Here is a 17,477-nt window from a genome sequence, read left to right as displayed (position 1 = left end):
GCATTCTTTAGTTTATATTCCCCTGGAATATACTCCATAGATTTGGGGCCATTTACTGTAGAAAATGTTCTTCACAAAGTCAGTTCTGAAGGCTATGTTACAGTTTGAATATGTCAGCTGTTTTAAAGTTCACAGTCTGTAACAAATGTCAGTTTTCTTCCCTCCTTTGCACGCACTTGAGAAAACCTCATTACCTCAAACATGACAAAATATTCAAGGACTGTAAACACAAAAATGCTGTACTGTGTTTTCAGTTCAGTAATGCCTCAAATGAATTTCAGAACAAAATCAGTCTTAGCAATTAACACAAAGATTTTTAAAGTCCTTTATTAATCTGAATATAAAAAAGACAGAAGCTGCCTACAATATAGGACAAAGCTCTTGCTTCATGAGGAAACAAAATTTTCTTTACAAAGTGAAAAAATAAATACCCTCTTAGAGTAAGGTTTATATGCTAATGTGTCATAAAAAAGTAGAGTTTTAATATTTTGACAAAATGTCTGTGCAAAGAAACAGATGCATAAACACACATTACTGCTACATTAAGGCAATATGAAAAGTATAGTCAGAAAATTTCAGTAAAGTGACAGTGTACTTTTCTAGCTTTGATTAAGCCAGTATTGCACCCAAATATGGTCTCCAGTTCCCTCTGTACCCTGGAGAAGACACTAGGAAACCAGAGCTCAAAATGCCCAAGTAGCGGGGTGGAAATCGAAAACATTTTATTGGGTAGGTCATTTCCGGCTAAAGATGCTAACTGAAGAAAGCATTTAAAATTATACACAACCCTTAAAGACTAATGGTGAATGTTTCATAGTTTAAAATCAGTCTCCAAAAATAAAGCCAACATGAAGGGCAGCTGACTGCAGCTCCCAAGACCAACAGCCAAAAATGGACTATGGGAAACTTGGCAGTGCCCTGTCCACTGAGAGCTGTGAATGAAGTCCCATAGCAGTGCTTCCACAGGACACTGTCAACCACAAGACTTTCCTGACCCACCCTCAACACTTAAAGATTAGCAATCTTGTCTTCCCTTTCTTAAGCTATTCTCTCAGAATTGTTTTCTATTTAATAAATTCTGAGTTAAGCACAGCTGCTTAGTGAAGCCTTGTAACTTCAGTTTAAGAACTAATTTTAAAAAAAGGAGTTCTCTCCTCTTTAAAGCAATTTACTAAAAGCAGAAGCCATGAGCCTTACTAAACTGGTATGTGTAAAAGCAAGTATTAATATTAAAATAAACAATGCAACTGTACTAAAAAGGATTTAGAGCATGTAAAAGAAAAGGCTGCATTGCTTTTGCCGGGTACAGCTGCATGTGTACACCACATTTCTCCAGGGTTACCGAGCTTTGTGGCAACACTGCCGTGCTACAAACTTATGGATCATTCTTTAAGTAACATGAATCAATTACACTTCTACTCTCAGAAGATGTCCCAAACCATTCTGGACATGCTGAACAAAGAGTATTTATGTTAAAAATGCAGTATTTTTTGCTTTTGATCGTGGATAGATGCCAGAGTGATTGCCTTCTTCACAATCAATGGTTGCATTTCTTATTAGTGCAGTTTGAAGAGTACATGATGGGTTTCAAGTGTGTACGTAGATCATATCACAGTCAGATTGAGAAGACTGGTGTGGGTTGGCAAGTACACATGCTGGACATGCTCTACACGAGATCTGCAAACAGGACACGACTGGAAAGGAAAAACATTGGGAAATTATTTTACTTTGTATTTTGAGAATCTCTGCACTTCCTGCAGACTTTACATACACAATAACAGAGCACTTTTTCCGTCATATCCCATACCTAAGACAGGGTATGGGTGGGAAGCATGCAGCTCACTCTTATCCTCACTGCAAATTACATAAGCACATCATCCAGACAGAACACTCTCTGAAATTAGTTTGCCACAAACAAAATTTTAGTAGTTGTACTAGAACATCAACACAAATGTATTAATCCCTGACCCTCAAATATACAAAAAACAAACCTTCCACACAACTTGGTAACTCATAACTCAATGGAGCTGCATTTACCTGTAACTGGGAAGCACAGGACTTGCAGCAAACTGTGTGGCCACAGGGACAAAAGGTTGAATTTATCTCTTCTTCACAACACACCATACAAAGCATGGACTCCTTCAGCTTCCGCAACTTCTCTTGCAGGGCTTTTGTTTGTTGGCAGCTGAGACCCTCACAGTTGTCACAGTTCATGCTGCTTTCCGAAGACTTAAGAGGGGAACTTGGTGGGGTTTGATCACTTCTTGAAACAAGATCCACAATGCCAGCATTATAAAGAGCTCGCCTCGCATGATCATAAACTTCTTTTGATGTTCTTTTAATGTCAAAGACGTATTTTTTACCAAGATTAATGTTTTCATTCAGAAATAGAGATGCTAGGTGACCCTTTAAGTCTCGACTATACTGCATCATGACAGCACTGGTGACAGTGTCACACCTATAAAGCAACAGGACAAATGCAAGATTGGTTAGTTAATACCAATAGACAGTAATTTGTTCCCAAAGCTGAAGTACCAGTACTGAAATTAAAGCAAATGAAATGGTCTGAGGTAGTATTTAAGCTCTTGAATGATCTTTGCATGACAACTCTACTTTGAAAAGTGTAAAATGGAAAGTGACAATGGCTTTACATCTTCAAAATGTTAAGTGTCTGGTAAAACAGAGGCAGCCTATGGAAGGGACTTAAGGAATTATGCTAACAAACAGCAGACACTTGCTTAATACACAGTTCAGCCTGGCAACACCTCTTTGCATGGTATTTCAAAACACCGCCTTAAAGAATTCCACTTAAGAGTCTTTAGCTCTCCATTTTTATCATAGAGTCAAGTAGTATTTTTAACCCAATTTCCACCCAGTACTTTATATACTAGTATTATGTCATTCTGAAAGGAACCAGTGCGAATGCAGTGTAGAGAATTAAGGCATTTGTATTTGCCACTGTGCATTTCAGCTACCCTAACCATGCTTGTCACTTATTTCAGTGATACAGTGGAATCTGCAGAAGCCTATTAAGGCATATCGCTTCTCTAGGCAACACAGGAAAGAAAACACAGAATGTAAGGACTACAGCCTCACAGGGCCTAAGGTCCAAGATCTAAGCTTATGGCCAAAGGCTATTGCCAAACTAAAATTCTGCTTAAATTAAAATCAGGGACTGCAAAGGACAGAAGAAATTACAAGCAGAGACAGAGATCAAAAAGTAATTGAAAGTGGTGTGTGGTAGTTAATTTTAAGAAAACACTGCTAAGTGTGTTTGACAGCTAGTCTGACTGATCAGTGTTGGACACCACTGAATGAAAGGGGGCTGAAAAATTGCCCACCGACAAATGAGTATAGCACCCCTCAAAGGGCAGCAGGATAGAGACAATGGATAGCTGCTGGCAGGAAGCAAAATCCTGAGCATGTGAGCAAGGACAGAAGAACTGTAAGAAGGTTTAAATATAGGGGATGGGAAGGTGGCATACAGGTAACATAACAAATGAAGGAGCCAAATAAAGGAACTACACAATCTGAGTAACAGGATCTTCCCCATTGGTCTCAATCTCTCTCTTACATTGGAACAAAAAATGTATGTATTGTTTATTAAGTATCAAGGAACATTAAAAGTTTATACTCTGAAATGCTGTCATTCATAGTGGAAAAATTTTGCTTACTTTTCTTGTTACTCCCACCCCACAAAATGGAAAGCAGCAAAAACCTGTTCAGCTTCTGGACTTAAGAGGAAAGGAGAGGCTGCAAAGACAATGAAATTTTGCAGTATTTCCGAACTGCAGTCAGACTGCTGGCTGCTTAAGCACTTAGTTCAAACACTGGAGAAGAGCAGCACCACACGACTCTAGGGGCAATACTGACCTGTAAAATGCATGAGTCTCTGTAATTGCTCTGTAGAGTCCACTTGCTGCCCTTGTACTGATCATCTTAAACAAGACAACCACACTATTACCAGACTCCTTGGTAACAGTCAGATACACATTCTTCCCAGACTGAGTTGCCATTTGAACAACAGGATAAGAAATCCTATAAATTAGTATTAAAAAGGAAAGGTTATTTAGTTTTTAAGGATAAGGGCATTTTCCACAAACTACTACAGTGCATTTTTATCAGAAGTTACAATGATTTCTGACAGTAGTCAGCAATGCTGATTGAAGATGCCACCTCAAAAATAAATATAAAAATCAAGAGTATTAAGGTCACTTGTTATTTTGATTACAAGCAGGTAGTGCCCTCAGACCCTATATACAGTCACTTTTAGTAATTCTCAGAGCAGTTTTGTGTATTTATGTGAAAACTAGAGGCATGCTCAGTATTTCTGAAAAATTGATCATGCAAATGGTTCCAGAAAATACATACCTGTTGATTGGACTGAAGTCATCTTTACGGATGGATATGCCTTCAGGTCCAACACCAATAAGGAGTTTTTGTCCTTCACTATCTCTCACTGAGTGCCACTCTACCCCATAGTTCTCCAGTGTTGTAACAATCTGTAGAACCTGGTATTCAGCAGATGCTTGACTTAGACCTTCAAGCTCCTTGTGCTTTGTAATAATGCTGTTGATAAAAAGATTAAGGATAGGTGAATTAACTCAAGTATCTGCTGTTACTGTCAGCAGCTTGTTTTAACACGGGTTTTTAGATGACCTAGTTAAACAGATTAGCACATGCTCCTGACCTGCTTTATCTGTCTATAGATTTCCAGCAATTGGAATTGGAAGTAGCTGAGAATTACCAAAACATCCTGAGAATATCAAGGAGAAAATACTGCGCATTTGCTAAGAAATGAAAAAGCTACATGTAATCAAGGCTTTCTAACTAACACCACCAGCCCCAAAATATTTCCCTGAACTACCACTAAGTTCATAGTTAAAAAAAACACTACGGAAAAGTATGACACACTGAATGTTTCCTGATATTCAGGAATTGAGCTATGAAGGTGTTTCAGAATTCTGTCTGCTTTTCAGGATAAGGGTACTAAGCCAGATAAATGCTTTCATTCACAAGTGTTGGTCTAAGACATACTTACAATTTAAATACTTTGCTCCAGGTACTTTTATATATATATCTGTATTTCCTCAAGTACCAGAGTTTTCACAAGAAAAAAAAAAACAAAAACAAAAGCCACAAAAAACCAAACAAAAACCCAAACAAGTAAAAAAAACAAGAAAAAAAAAGCCAACCCCAGAAAACCACCAAAAATACCCCCACAAAAAACCACCTAATAACTGAGCTTAAAAATTTAACTGAAATCAGACCATCAAACATTCAGGTCACATTTTCATCTCCAAAGCTATTATTGTTAAATTACTGTTTTACACTATAGCACCAGCAATTAAATGCATAACAAAATCTTCTGCTGTTGGTCTCCAAAAAGGAGACTAGATCATTGTACTTTTTACCTCTCCAAAATGGTAGTGGTGAGCTCTTTTGCACACAACTCTTCATAATTGTACTTGGCAGTGTTCTGGTTATAATCTCCGAACTTCATCTGTGCCAACAATGCACTAAGTTCAATTGCATGCTCTGAAGAACACTGAAGATTACCAGCAAGAAGATCTTCTTTTATATGCAAGAAAAACATATGCCTGCAACACAATCAGAAACATTTGCTTAGAGAAATCATTACATGACATCTGTAATCAAAACATGTAACAAGTAACACCTCAGCTATATTTGGTAATTCCAGAATTTGCAGTGAATGTACCCAGTAGAAAAAGTCTGGCACAGGGAAAGAAAAGGGCCTCCATCTTATTCTTCACTTACTCTTAAACATGAAGCTACAAGTGAAGACGGTACCTAAAAGCACTGCTAAAAGAAATGAGCACTTTAATGTCATCAATAATATCTCAAGAATAGGAACTGCTTTAACTCCTAAGGCCACTTAATAATTTCAATTTAGTGAGTAAAATATCAATGAAAGATTTCAATTGGTTTCCTATGTTTACATTTTTTGTTGCCATTTACAAGTTATTCTGCATTTCACAAAACCAAATTTGGGAAGAGCACCTCAAAACATACACACTTCTGTCATGCAAGAGGAGAAGCCACCCTTTGTCTACACAGTGGAAATGCTCCAGCCCGTAGGGTTTTTGCCAGTGACATGATTAACAGAATAACCTGAAACACCTGAAAAGGCATTGTGGAATAAAATAGAAGAACAGCTTCTGTGTAAGCATTTGTCAGACCAAGGTTTGGCAGCTTGCTCAAAATTCACAAAGCTGCTCTTAATTATCTAACAGGTTACTTTGACAGACAAATCAACATTTTCGCCAACATTAACAGCAGCATGTTAATATCCCCTATGGGCTACCCTAGCTTCTATAGAATCATCCTTTTTTCCCCCTCAGGGGACACAATATAAATTTCTTACCATTTCTTTTTAAGACTCAACATATTTATGGAATCCAGATGCAGAATTATGTATCACAGTTACGTATCACTGAAAAAAAACGTTCAATAAATGAAGCCTAGCACTCACAGGGATGTGTCTTGGCTTCCACAGGAATGGGACATTTACTTTTCTAAAGTGAAGTGTAATCTACTTTTAAGAAAAGCTTTACTGAAGCTCTGTATTGAATCTCTCATCACTGAAGTTGAAGATCCTAGTAAGTGATGAGCTTTCCTTACAATGGGAATTTTGAATAGTATCTTACATATATTCTTTTGTAGCATTCTATAATTCCTTTGTACAACAGGGCAAATAGGACTTTTTTTCGGCACTACGAGCAATTACAGAACTTCCAAAAGTTGTGTTTTTTCTTAGCTCTATTGGTAAATGTTGCAACTAAGAAGATACCAGTCCAAAAGATGCCTCATATCCACAACTTGTTGAATCAGGAAAAAAGAATTGGTATTAAATTATCCTGTAACCTTTCCTACAGTCCATTTCCTGCAACAAGCAAGTCACAGCTGCCTTTGCAAACCATTTCTCCTGCTAGAGTATCATGATAGTTGTGATGCAAGTGCTTAATTGCGTCACACTGAAGTCTGAACACCAACCTACATCCTTCAGCAGCTCTGGAAGGGGTCTGGTGGAAGCCAATGCGCAGCCTCACACTGTGCAGGACACAAGTTTAGGTGGCAAGAGGACCAGAACTTCAGACAGAGCTGCCTCTACTGTTAGCAGGTTATTCCTTGTTTAGGCTCTTTTTTTTTTTTTTGAGAGTCAAACCTCTGCTCTCATCTGTTTCTCACACCTTGCAGAGTCATAGCTCTTTGGGCTTGGGCCACAGAAAGGCCTATCTGTGGCCTTTTAAAGTGATTTAGTTGTACAGACTCTTTTTGGTGCTCAGTCCATAAACCTGAAGAATTCAGTATAAATTACTAAAACACTAGGGCCAAAATAAATTCAAATAGTAGGTATTTTCCTAACTCCAATCAACATTTCATAAAATAACAGCTTCTCATGCACTCTTGATCCTCTGACAGAACAGGATTTCCAGTCACTTTAAGTACTAATTACAAATACAGTATTTTCAAAGAAAGATCTGACAATTTTTTTCTCATTAGCTGAAACATTTACAACTACCACACCTAAATGCTTGTATCTTCAGGGGTTTTTTTTGCATATGACAGCACTGACTACACAGGGTAAAGTCAAGAGTTCTCCCCTTGCTGGGAAGACCTTATTGACATCTCAAGGGGAGCTGAAAACCAAAATATTGCTCCAGCAAATACAGATGAATTACAGATGAATTCTGAAACAGATACAGCAGATGCATGGCTTGTCACATTCCATTACTATAGAGCCAGTAATGGCATAGAAGACAAATGAGTTTAAGGCACAATGTGAAATAGCATCACATCAGCTAATGTGCAGTAACTTTCCATAACTGGCTCATATCACATAAGGGAAAACATCTCACAGATACTCAGCTACTTTGCATTTTTTTGATAAATGGAACAAACAGCACATATAAAGGACAGTTATTGCAAAGTAACTAGTTATGCAAATTCTTGTCCCAGCTTACACTATCATAAGCTGTTTTATTAAGTCAGAAAACTGATAAGAACAATATTTAACAGTCCATCTGCACCTAAATTACCTAAACTGCACTCAGGACAGTGAATGACTTTGCACTGATCTGTTAGAGCAGCTGCCCAAAACTAAAGTTCAGGTAGCAAATTCTCTGCCTTTTTTTTAATGTGTGTTGGGGTTTTTTGTTTGTTTTTGGGATTTTGTTTGCTTGTTTTGAGTCCTTAAGTGTGTTTGATGAAGGAAAGGCATCAAGAAATTGAAAGACAGTGAGGGTTATAAGCATTTTAGACATCTGAAAAAACGGTTTTGATTAGCCCATCCAGCTGCACTCACAGTGCACACCTTCAAAGTTATATAACTATCCACTGTAAAATCATCCCTCTTCAAAGGTCCAAAACATGACACTAGCCACAACATGATTACAAATGCAGATTTAATTTCTTTTTTTTTACACAAAACTAAACAAAGTCTTTTGATCGTTAAAGAAAAAGGCATAAGAACGTGATTTTATTGCTGAATACAATAGCAAAACTAATGCATTAGGAGCCTTGATGCAGTTCCTTATCTAGTTCGGCAAATTCTAAAGGACCTAATAGACTGTCTGTAGAAAATCTGGTCATATCACAGATTTATGTAAGTTTCTGTAAATTAGATTGTGACCTAATCGCTTCATACACAATCTACCATCCCTCCTCTCTCTTGGAACCTTTAGCTATGATAAAAAAAAAAAGTAAGACTTTTTCTCACCTCTAAAGATATGTTGTACAGTAAAAGGATACACTTTTTCCAAGGAATTATTTCAGCACTAATATTTTACACTTAATGGAATTTTTACCTAGCAAGTTTTAGAACAATGAACTGTTAAAACTAAAAACTGAACTGTTTGTAAGTTCCCTAAAGGTTCCAACATTACTGGTAGAAAATCTAAAGTTTGTCCACCATAAAAGAAACTAAATGTTTTTGTTTCTGCATCATTCACATTTCAGTTGCACTTGATGCATTAATATTGCATGTTATAAATTTGAGAAGTAACTGAAGTCAGACAAAAGGTAGGTCTGTCTGTTCCAACCCCCAGCCCCAATTCTTAGCACATTCTACAGCTATTTACTACCCTTGCCAAAGCTTCATTTAGTCTCTAAATCTTCACAACTATGAAGTTTGCCCATCAATTGTTGTGTCTCCTAGTCATCTTAACACCTGCCAGATGTGTTGGGACACTGATCAACTAGTGGCAACTTTAAGGACAAACAGAACCTCCCATTGCACTTGTAGCTCAAGTTCTCTACACGTCACAGCATTGGTACAAAAGACAGTCTCTGTAGCCCAAAATAGCCTTTCCTTCCTCTCTGAACCTCATGCCACCTAGACATACCTGTGTATTCAATTATGGAACATTCCCTCTGAGTTTGGTAGTTCAAAACACTACACAGGAATATTGACTAGAGGGCAACACATTAAGTTTGCCAAAGCTACACTTTGTCAGTCACTGCCCAGACAGATTTCTTCTTTTCCAAAGGGAAAAAAGGCACTTTTACAATTAGAACAGGATCACAGGCTTTCTTCAACCACTAGCTACAGCGGTGATCTTATATTCACTTTGCATCCTTATTTTTGGATCTACGTTTTTCATATAATTTAATATTAATGTGCATATAAAACTCTCAGTAAAATAAAATGTAGTGTGATTAATGTATTGCAGTTGGATGTAAATAATTCGATACAAAAACTGTAGAAAAGGAAGGTTGCAAGGAGATTTCAGCAGATGGTCTGTTTCACAAAAAAGTGTAGCTACCAAACCAAAGTCACAGATCCAGATATCAATCCCATTAATTGCTTTTCGCTTCCCTCTAAAGCAATTTATGCAGGCTGATGATACTGAACACTGCTACCAGAAACAGACATTAAGTATTTCACTACAATGGAATTCCAAGAGGGGGACAATCACCTAGTTAGTGTTCATCCAAATGAACTGGCAATAACAACTCCACAAAAAAATACTCTGAAAAGTGTTGAGTACATGGAATATAAGATCAGCTTTTCTTTTTTAACTCACTGAAGACCTTATGTGCATTAGGAATCAACATTCTGCTAGTAGTTTCTACTACTTTTTTTTTTTTTTAAATCAAGGCAAGGGAAACAGAGCAAATAGGCAGCTAAAAATTTTAAGCTCTAAACTTAGCTGCCAGTGGAAGAAATGGAAAACCCCAGTCCTTTATCAAAGAGGTATCTGCATCTGATTAATGACTCCTAAACTAGAAGCATAGCTGAAAGACCTCATTCTCATGCCAGACTGCTGGCAAGTATCTTAGCACACCTCCCAAGGAACTACCTGTTCTGTTTGCAGTATGATTCCTTACCACAGGTTAAGTCTCTTTCCTACTGTGAAGTAAATTTACTGCTCTGTAGTCTAAAATCAAAATTAAGAGGCATAATTGTTCTCCCTAAAATACATATTGATAAAGATCTCTAATCTACAGAATATAATTCCAGTTTTAAAAGCAGACAAGGCCACCCCACATTACAAAAAACAATGTTTTTTGCTTTTTTAATGCTCCTCAGTATCTTTGTTGTTACTTGCTCTCAGCAGAGTGGGTAAAAAGTTACCAACTGCAATTCAACTCTGATCTAGACAAACAGATTCATTAAACCCAGCCCAGCGTCTATCACACACACTTTCATTGCCTTGTAACAAATACCATGTCACTGCTGCGCTGGCTACCCAATGCTATGGGATAATAGGATGGTTCTCATTTTCTACCTACTACATGTATCTGACTGCTCAACGGATTTTACAAGGCCATTCTTAATTTCAACTAATTCATCAAAACAACCAGCAAAAAAGTGTACTTTGTAAATGTAATTCAAATACTGGCAAACATCACACAACTTAAAAGCCTCCAAAACAATAATTGCCACTTTCAAGGCTGGCAAAATGCAGCTCTTTTGAGTGCTTCATGATATAGAGTTAGAATTTGGTCATATCTTAAACTGTCGGGGATTACGCGTGAATATTTGATTTTCATTCGTGCTACACAAGGCAAATATGGTTGAATTTAAAATCTAAACCCACCATTCTCCCAGACTGCTGCTGGACACCATTGGCCTCTTGGGCAGCTCAGCAAACACTCTCCTTTAAAAGGTGCAAGTTTCAAGACTCCTCTGCTCCACGTTCCACAACAGCCTGTGGCTGATGCCCGGAGCTCTCTGCCCCGGAGCTGGCTCCCGGGCTGGGGCTACTCCCGGTCACTGCCCCGCTGCTGCCCCTGACACCCGCATCCGGCAGGGCGGACCCGCCCGGCCCGCACCGCTGCCGAGCGTCTCCTGCCGGCCCCACCCCCAGTCAAAAAGTCTCCTGAAAATTCCGATTAGTGAGGTATGATCCTTTCTCTAAGCCCCAGCTCCTTACTGCAATTCAACACTTCACAACATTTGTTACATGAACCACCCACAAGTCATTCAGTAAAGAAGCGAAAAGCAGGTTTGCTTTTTTCCCCCAAACCGTTGCACGACCTATCAAAGAAATACAGAAAACAGTGAAAACAAACGCAACACAAGCCAGAGTTATGATCTCGATCTTGGACCATCACATGTGTCTTTCAGCAAAAAGATAGCAATTCTTTTCAAGCCAATGTGATTTTCCATGCTAAAGAAAACATGTAGCTCTTCACTCCTCTAAAGCAGCACACTGTTCACATCTCAGACTTATTTGTAAAACTCTGACAGCAGTAGATTAAATTTGAATGACATTCTTGCACTGAAGCACTTTTATTCCATTGAAAACAATTCTAAACTATGAAATCATGTGGTGCAATTCAGTACCAGGTAGTCAAATAAAAAACCTAGAAGCTGAGATCCAAAGAATAGAAATAAACTGCTTTTAACCCTGCAAAAGAAGTGCAGTAGATTTTCCATGCAATTCCCAAAGCACTTCGAGAAGGTGGATTGTTGCCACAGTGGTCAGAGATACAATTATAACCTGGCTCTGTAGCAAGAGGGCTACCTTGTATAAGAATATTAAAATTGGCTGCAATCTTCCACTGGGCTGATTAAAGATAACAGAAGCAGAGGTCGATGTTCTGTTGCCAGATCGGCTTTCACAGCATGTAGAAACCTGAACATTAAATTGCTACAAACAAACATACACCTGAGTTTTAAATTCAAGTTCAAGGCAAGGGTTGAACAAAGCACTGCAAATGGGGTTGGCAAAGCTTCCAAAAAATACAGGAAAAAAAACCTGGTAACTCAGTCACAATGCTTGCTATTATAATCATGATGAAGCATATCAACAAAATTTAGAATTACTTGCAGCTTCTCAGGTTTCAAACGCAGTTCTCAGCATGCATCTAATTTATATGCAAAAACAGGATCAGAGGCTGCAAGCAAAAGACTGGAAAATTTCCCCAGCATTCTTCACACACAGGACCACAAGGCAACAGCTCTGCCAGAAACACCCCACACATCAAATATGGACATAACTGCTAAAGGAAACTAAGGACACCCATCACTTTCTTCCTCAAGACTTTGCAGATAAAGATGAAACAATGTGTCAGCTTTAACTGTACAGCTAATCCTTGCAATTCTACGATACACCTATTAATCTTTAAGTTTGGCAACAGGTTTACAAGTTTTTCATCTTCCCCTTGATGCTTATGCACAAACTAAGTATGAACTCACAGTTACATGCATATGTAAATCCTCAAGCAGACCCGAGGAGAAAAAAAGTCCATCTACTAAAACTCAGTGTCAACAATCCAGGAGAACAGACATTTACCACAGGCACTGGAATTCTAGGTCTGCTACATGTGCACTACCAGGCTTACACAACTAAAAGGCAGTTATTACAACTTGACATACAACTTGTATTTGGTTTTTTCTTCTGATGCGTAACCCCAGATTAATTTAAAAATTGTTTGCTAAAAATATTAGTTTCAGAACAGTCTTAATTAGTACGTAAAAAAAAGCTTGCCCCATCTACATTCTATTAAATCATCTTTACATTGGAGAAATACTTGCTTGCTCCGATGTAGGTGTATAAGCTCTGCTACATTTTAGCTACACAAGCTGGTCTTTGAGGCCCTTGGGGCATGTTTCACCAGTTCAACGTCTCTATTAACTTCCACCTCCTGCCAAGTCTTGCATTGACAGTGTTGAAGGCAGGGACACAGACGTCTGCAAAAGCCTTGTAAAGTTGAACAAGCATTCATCAATGATAGCATAAAAATGCTACTTTCAGGTTTCCTCAGATTTTCACCCTGATTTGTTTTGTGAGTGGAGACACATCCGACATGCCCAGGGTAATCTCTTCTGCCTCATCAGGTATGAAATTACACGGCTCCTTTTGTTCTACATAAATCCCATTTGTAATTTGGTTTTATACTTACAGAGAATATTTAAATAAGAGGAGAAGTTTCTTTAAGGAAAAATACTCAAAGCTATGTCATGGATAGTAGAAATTATTTCCTAAATAACAGTGTATCAAAACTGGAATTCAGTTTGAATGCATTTGCCTAACTGGAGCTATTATCCAGGACAACCATGGTCTACCACCACAGCATTCTGAAAACTTCAACCATATTGATAAGCTAGAACCACTGCTCCCTAAAAGCCTCTCCCCTACACATTAGATCAAAAAATAAACTCTAAACCTTTTTCCTATGAAATAAACACCAAATCAGACTGTCAGCCTCTGATCAAGTTCTTTAGACATCCTGTGCAGAAGCACCATGGTGTATTCATGGTCTTAATTCTGAAAGTACTAAGTTAAGGATTCTAAGAGTACCAAGTTCAGGCGAGCAGTGAAAATGAGTTTTGGCATTATCATATAAACACTAGATTCCAATTGGCTCCATTCATATTAACTGTACTATCCAAAACTAACTGGAAAAAGTAGCTGGAAGGTCAGCATTAAATATATATTTGCACAGCATTCTTTAAAGATAATTCTGTTGCAATTCATGTGGTAACCAAAGTCCTGGAATAAAAGCAAGTGTTCCCTACTAATCTTAGAAGACTATTTCTTCTGATTTAATAACAGTATAACAATTTAGTTAAGAGGACCAGCCACAGAGGCAGCCAGACAGCTGTTTCTTTTGTAGCCTCTAAGGGCCTGTAGCTATATCAAAGTTACTGTAACATAATACCAGACAAAAAGGAATTCAGCAAGTTTTTTTGCACTGTGGGAGGAATTGTTTCCTGCCTTTCTGTACTAGTGGTTCAGAATGACCTAGAGTAACACCACAAAACAGAGGTTACTATCGGACACACAAATACCATATGAAAAGTTTGCTACTGGGAGCTTAGTTTCTTCCAGTTTCAGCACTAAGTGCTCACAAAATTACTCACACTCATTACTTACTGGTAGCTACACAAAACTTAATGTTGCCAATTTAATTACATTTTTCTAAAAAAAATTATCAATGAACTTCAAAAACACTAAGATTTTAAAACTACATAGAAAAGTCAAGCAAAATTACCATAAAGAAATAAAAACAATGTGTAGTCACTTTCCTAAGTTACAGAAATTGAAAACAAAGTATTAAATGAAATGCACTTACAACCATATTTATTTACCTTGTCTGTTCCTGTAAGATAAGATGTGGCTCAACAAAGAACTTGACTCTCAATTTCAATCGATAAGGGGCTAAACCATCCATCTGCTGGGAGATCCTGTTCCTCAAATTCAGCCATAGATTCTCGCCTTTGCTGCCGGTGAACTGCAGTCCAAAATAATCAACTTCTATAATTCCCAACCTTCTGCAAACCTGAAAGAACGAGGTTCTTTACAATCAGGCTACAACATGATAATGAAAAGTAACATCTGAAGTGGTATTTCAGACTGCTCACTTAAAACACACACACAAAATCCTGCTGTCAGCACCTTCGTACAAAGGCTTAATTACTTGGATTCTAGGTTGCATACAAAACAGCCCAGAGAAAAACACTAAGCATGAATAGGAATTTCTCCACTAGCCAAAAAACACATGGGCTTCTATGGTCAAATTTTACCCCCAGGACAGGCACTTCAGAGGGTCAGCGGATTTCCACAAGAAGAGAACATCTGCTATTCAACATCAAAGCCAGTCGCACTTGCTGGGCAAGGAGGAGTAAAAAAAGTACAGTCACCCACAAGTTTTACTTAGGTGCCAGCAGCAGACCGGACTGTTCGTCTGTCTCTCCCCAGCATCCCCACGGCAGCCACCACAGACACACCGAGGCGGTGGAGACGGAAAGGCGAGAAGGCACCTGGACGGCAGCTCCAGCCCGCTCGGCCCCTGATACAGAGGGCTGGATGCAGTGGGTGCTACATCCCCCGCCTCTGGCCCCACTCGTGTCCCCTCCTCGGGGCCACTTCCAGCAGGATTCAGTGGCGAGGCCCGGGCCTGCGCTTCCCACAGTAGAGGTGCCGGAGAGCCCCGTGGAGGGGGATGCAGCACCCCCTGCATCCAACATGGAGAAGGCGTTGGGAAAAAGAAAAAAGGAAAATAAAAACCCAAAACCGTAAGGGACGCGGGGAGACTGCGGCGCTCCCCGCCCCCACCACCGCGGCCGCCCCCGCACGGCCCAGCCCCGCGCCACCGCCGCCCTTCGCCCGGCGTCCGGGCCCCGCCGCGGGAAGAGGGCGGCGGGTGCCAGGGGGAGCCGCGCGGCTGCGGGCACCAGCGCTCGGCACTGCCCCGTGGTCACCACTACGCCCGTCACAGCCCCCGTCCAGAGCTCTGGCGCCTGGCGGGCGGGCAGCGGGGAGAAGCCCCTCACCTGGTTGAGGCAGTCCTCGCCGTTGGCTTTCGCCTCTACCTCCACCTCCATCACCACCGCGTCCGGCCTGGTCACATAGCACAGCATGGCTGGGGACAGGCGGCACCGCTGCTGCCGCCACGGACACGCGGAGCGGCCGCCGCCGCTGTCGGCACGGGCTGAGCCCCACACGCACCCCCCGTCCTCGCCGCCACCCACGCCCGCACCCAGCCAGCGCCCGTGCCCCGCCGCCTGCGCGCCGCCAGCGCCGCTCCCTCCTTATGTACCCTCCGCCGCCCCGCCCCGCCCGGGCCCGCACCTGCGGGCCAATCACGGGGCGCCGCTCACGGCCGCAGGCCGCCGCCGCCGCCAATCAGCGCCGCCATGGCCGGCCGGGCGTGTGTTGTGCTCGCTCTCGGGCGCCCCCCGCCGTGCCCGCGCGGCCGCGCGCCCCCGCCGCTCTGCGGCCTCTCCTGGCCCTCAGCGCCCCGAGCCGCACGGCGCTCTCACCCTCCCAAAGCCGCCACAGCCCGGAGCTTGTCACCCCGCCATTGTGTCCGCTTAAATCAAAGCAAGGTGTGCTCTTCCTAGTGCCGGTGGAGGCTAAGCCTACTGGCCAGGGACAGTCTGTGAAACATGTGAGAGAGGGTAGCCGTGGGCTGTGTGACAACCAAATATTGCCTTCACAGAATCACAGGATCAGTTAGATTGGAAAAGACCTCTGAGATCGTCGAGTCCAACCTATGATGAATCACCACCATGCCAACTAGACCATGGCACTGAGTGCCACATCCAGTCTTTCTTCAAACGCCTCCAGGGACAGTGACCCCACCACCTCCCTGGGCAGCCCATTCCAATGTCTTATCACCTTTTCTGTGAAGAAATTATTTCTAATTTCCAAACTAAATTTCCCCTGGTGTAGCTTGAGACTGTGTCCTCTCGTCCTGTTGCTGGCTGCCTGGCAGAAGAGGCTGACCTCACCTGGCTACACCCTCCTTTCAGGTCATTGTAGAATGTGATAAGGTCCCCCTGAGCCCTAGCTCATCTCTCGGCTTTCAAACACTCCTTTCTGTCAAAGGGAAGATAAAATCCAAATTGATGTTCTCACTCCCATACTCTCTTTGGCCTCCTCAATTCTGTGTTATACAGCATGCAAAACCCTGGAAAAGATGGAAATTTGAAGAACAACTTGTCAAGCCCTATCACAGCCTCCATGCGCCACCATGCCAAGGGATGGTGGAGACTTTAAACTCGTTTTCTGTAGATATGAATCTTGTAGGTGATTCCTGACCAGGACAAGAACAGGCAAGCCCTTAGAAATATTTGTTTGTCAAACATACCCAAGGTGCATAAAGTAGTTTATGGCTGCTTTAACAATGTAAATTGAAACAACAGGGAGGATTAAGTACAAAATGCACGCTGTGTGGGTTGCCCGAGAGAAGTGCAGATCAAAGATGTACTGAGCAGTGCAGTGGTGAGGAACAAGTAGGCTGTCAGGGGAAGAGCTGTGAGAGGAAATGGGTATCTGAAAATGCAGTGAAGAATAATAGGAAGAAGAACAAACCACAGCACTAATGCGAGGTCACTACAGGGCGGAATATTAGCTTGTTCCCATGTGTATGGGTCACTTGCTTGTGTTTCACAGTTTCTGCTATGCTTGTCAGGGTTGTTAGTATTTTCAGTTTTTATTAAAGAAATGCTCAGAACAGATGCTTATTCTTCTGGGAACTCTGGCACACACGGTATATGG

The 17,477-nt window shown here is 40.9% G+C and overlaps 1 protein-coding gene across 2 annotated transcripts; it reads right to left on the bottom strand.

Annotated features, from left to right (window-relative positions):
* Positions 1-311: 311 nt before the first annotated feature.
* Positions 312-15,953, bottom strand: LOC125328183 (myosin regulatory light chain interacting protein). Of its 2 annotated transcripts, none has more exons than XM_048308451.1 (7): positions 15,749-15,953; positions 14,564-14,754; positions 5,415-5,600; positions 4,372-4,569; positions 3,874-4,038; positions 2,038-2,458; positions 312-1,694 (listed from the first exon to the last, which is right to left on the bottom strand). In XM_048308451.1, the coding sequence occupies exons 1-7, from the start codon at positions 15,833-15,835 to the stop codon at positions 1,605-1,607; spliced, it is 1,338 nt and encodes a 445-aa protein (XP_048164408.1). In that variant the 5' UTR covers positions 15,836-15,953; the 3' UTR covers positions 312-1,604. The 2 variants fall into 2 exon arrangements, with proteins under 2 accessions (XP_048164408.1, XP_048164419.1); XM_048308462.1 differs by lacking the exon at positions 15,749-15,953 and adding an exon at positions 15,120-15,390.
* Between the last annotated feature and the right edge of the window lie 1,524 nt (positions 15,954-17,477).

Source organism: Corvus hawaiiensis, chromosome 1 (assembly GCF_020740725.1).
Source record: "Corvus hawaiiensis isolate bCorHaw1 chromosome 1, bCorHaw1.pri.cur, whole genome shotgun sequence".
Lineage (NCBI taxonomy): Eukaryota > Metazoa > Chordata > Aves > Passeriformes > Corvidae > Corvus > Corvus hawaiiensis.
This window is presented reverse-complemented; position numbering and strand designations above follow the sequence as displayed.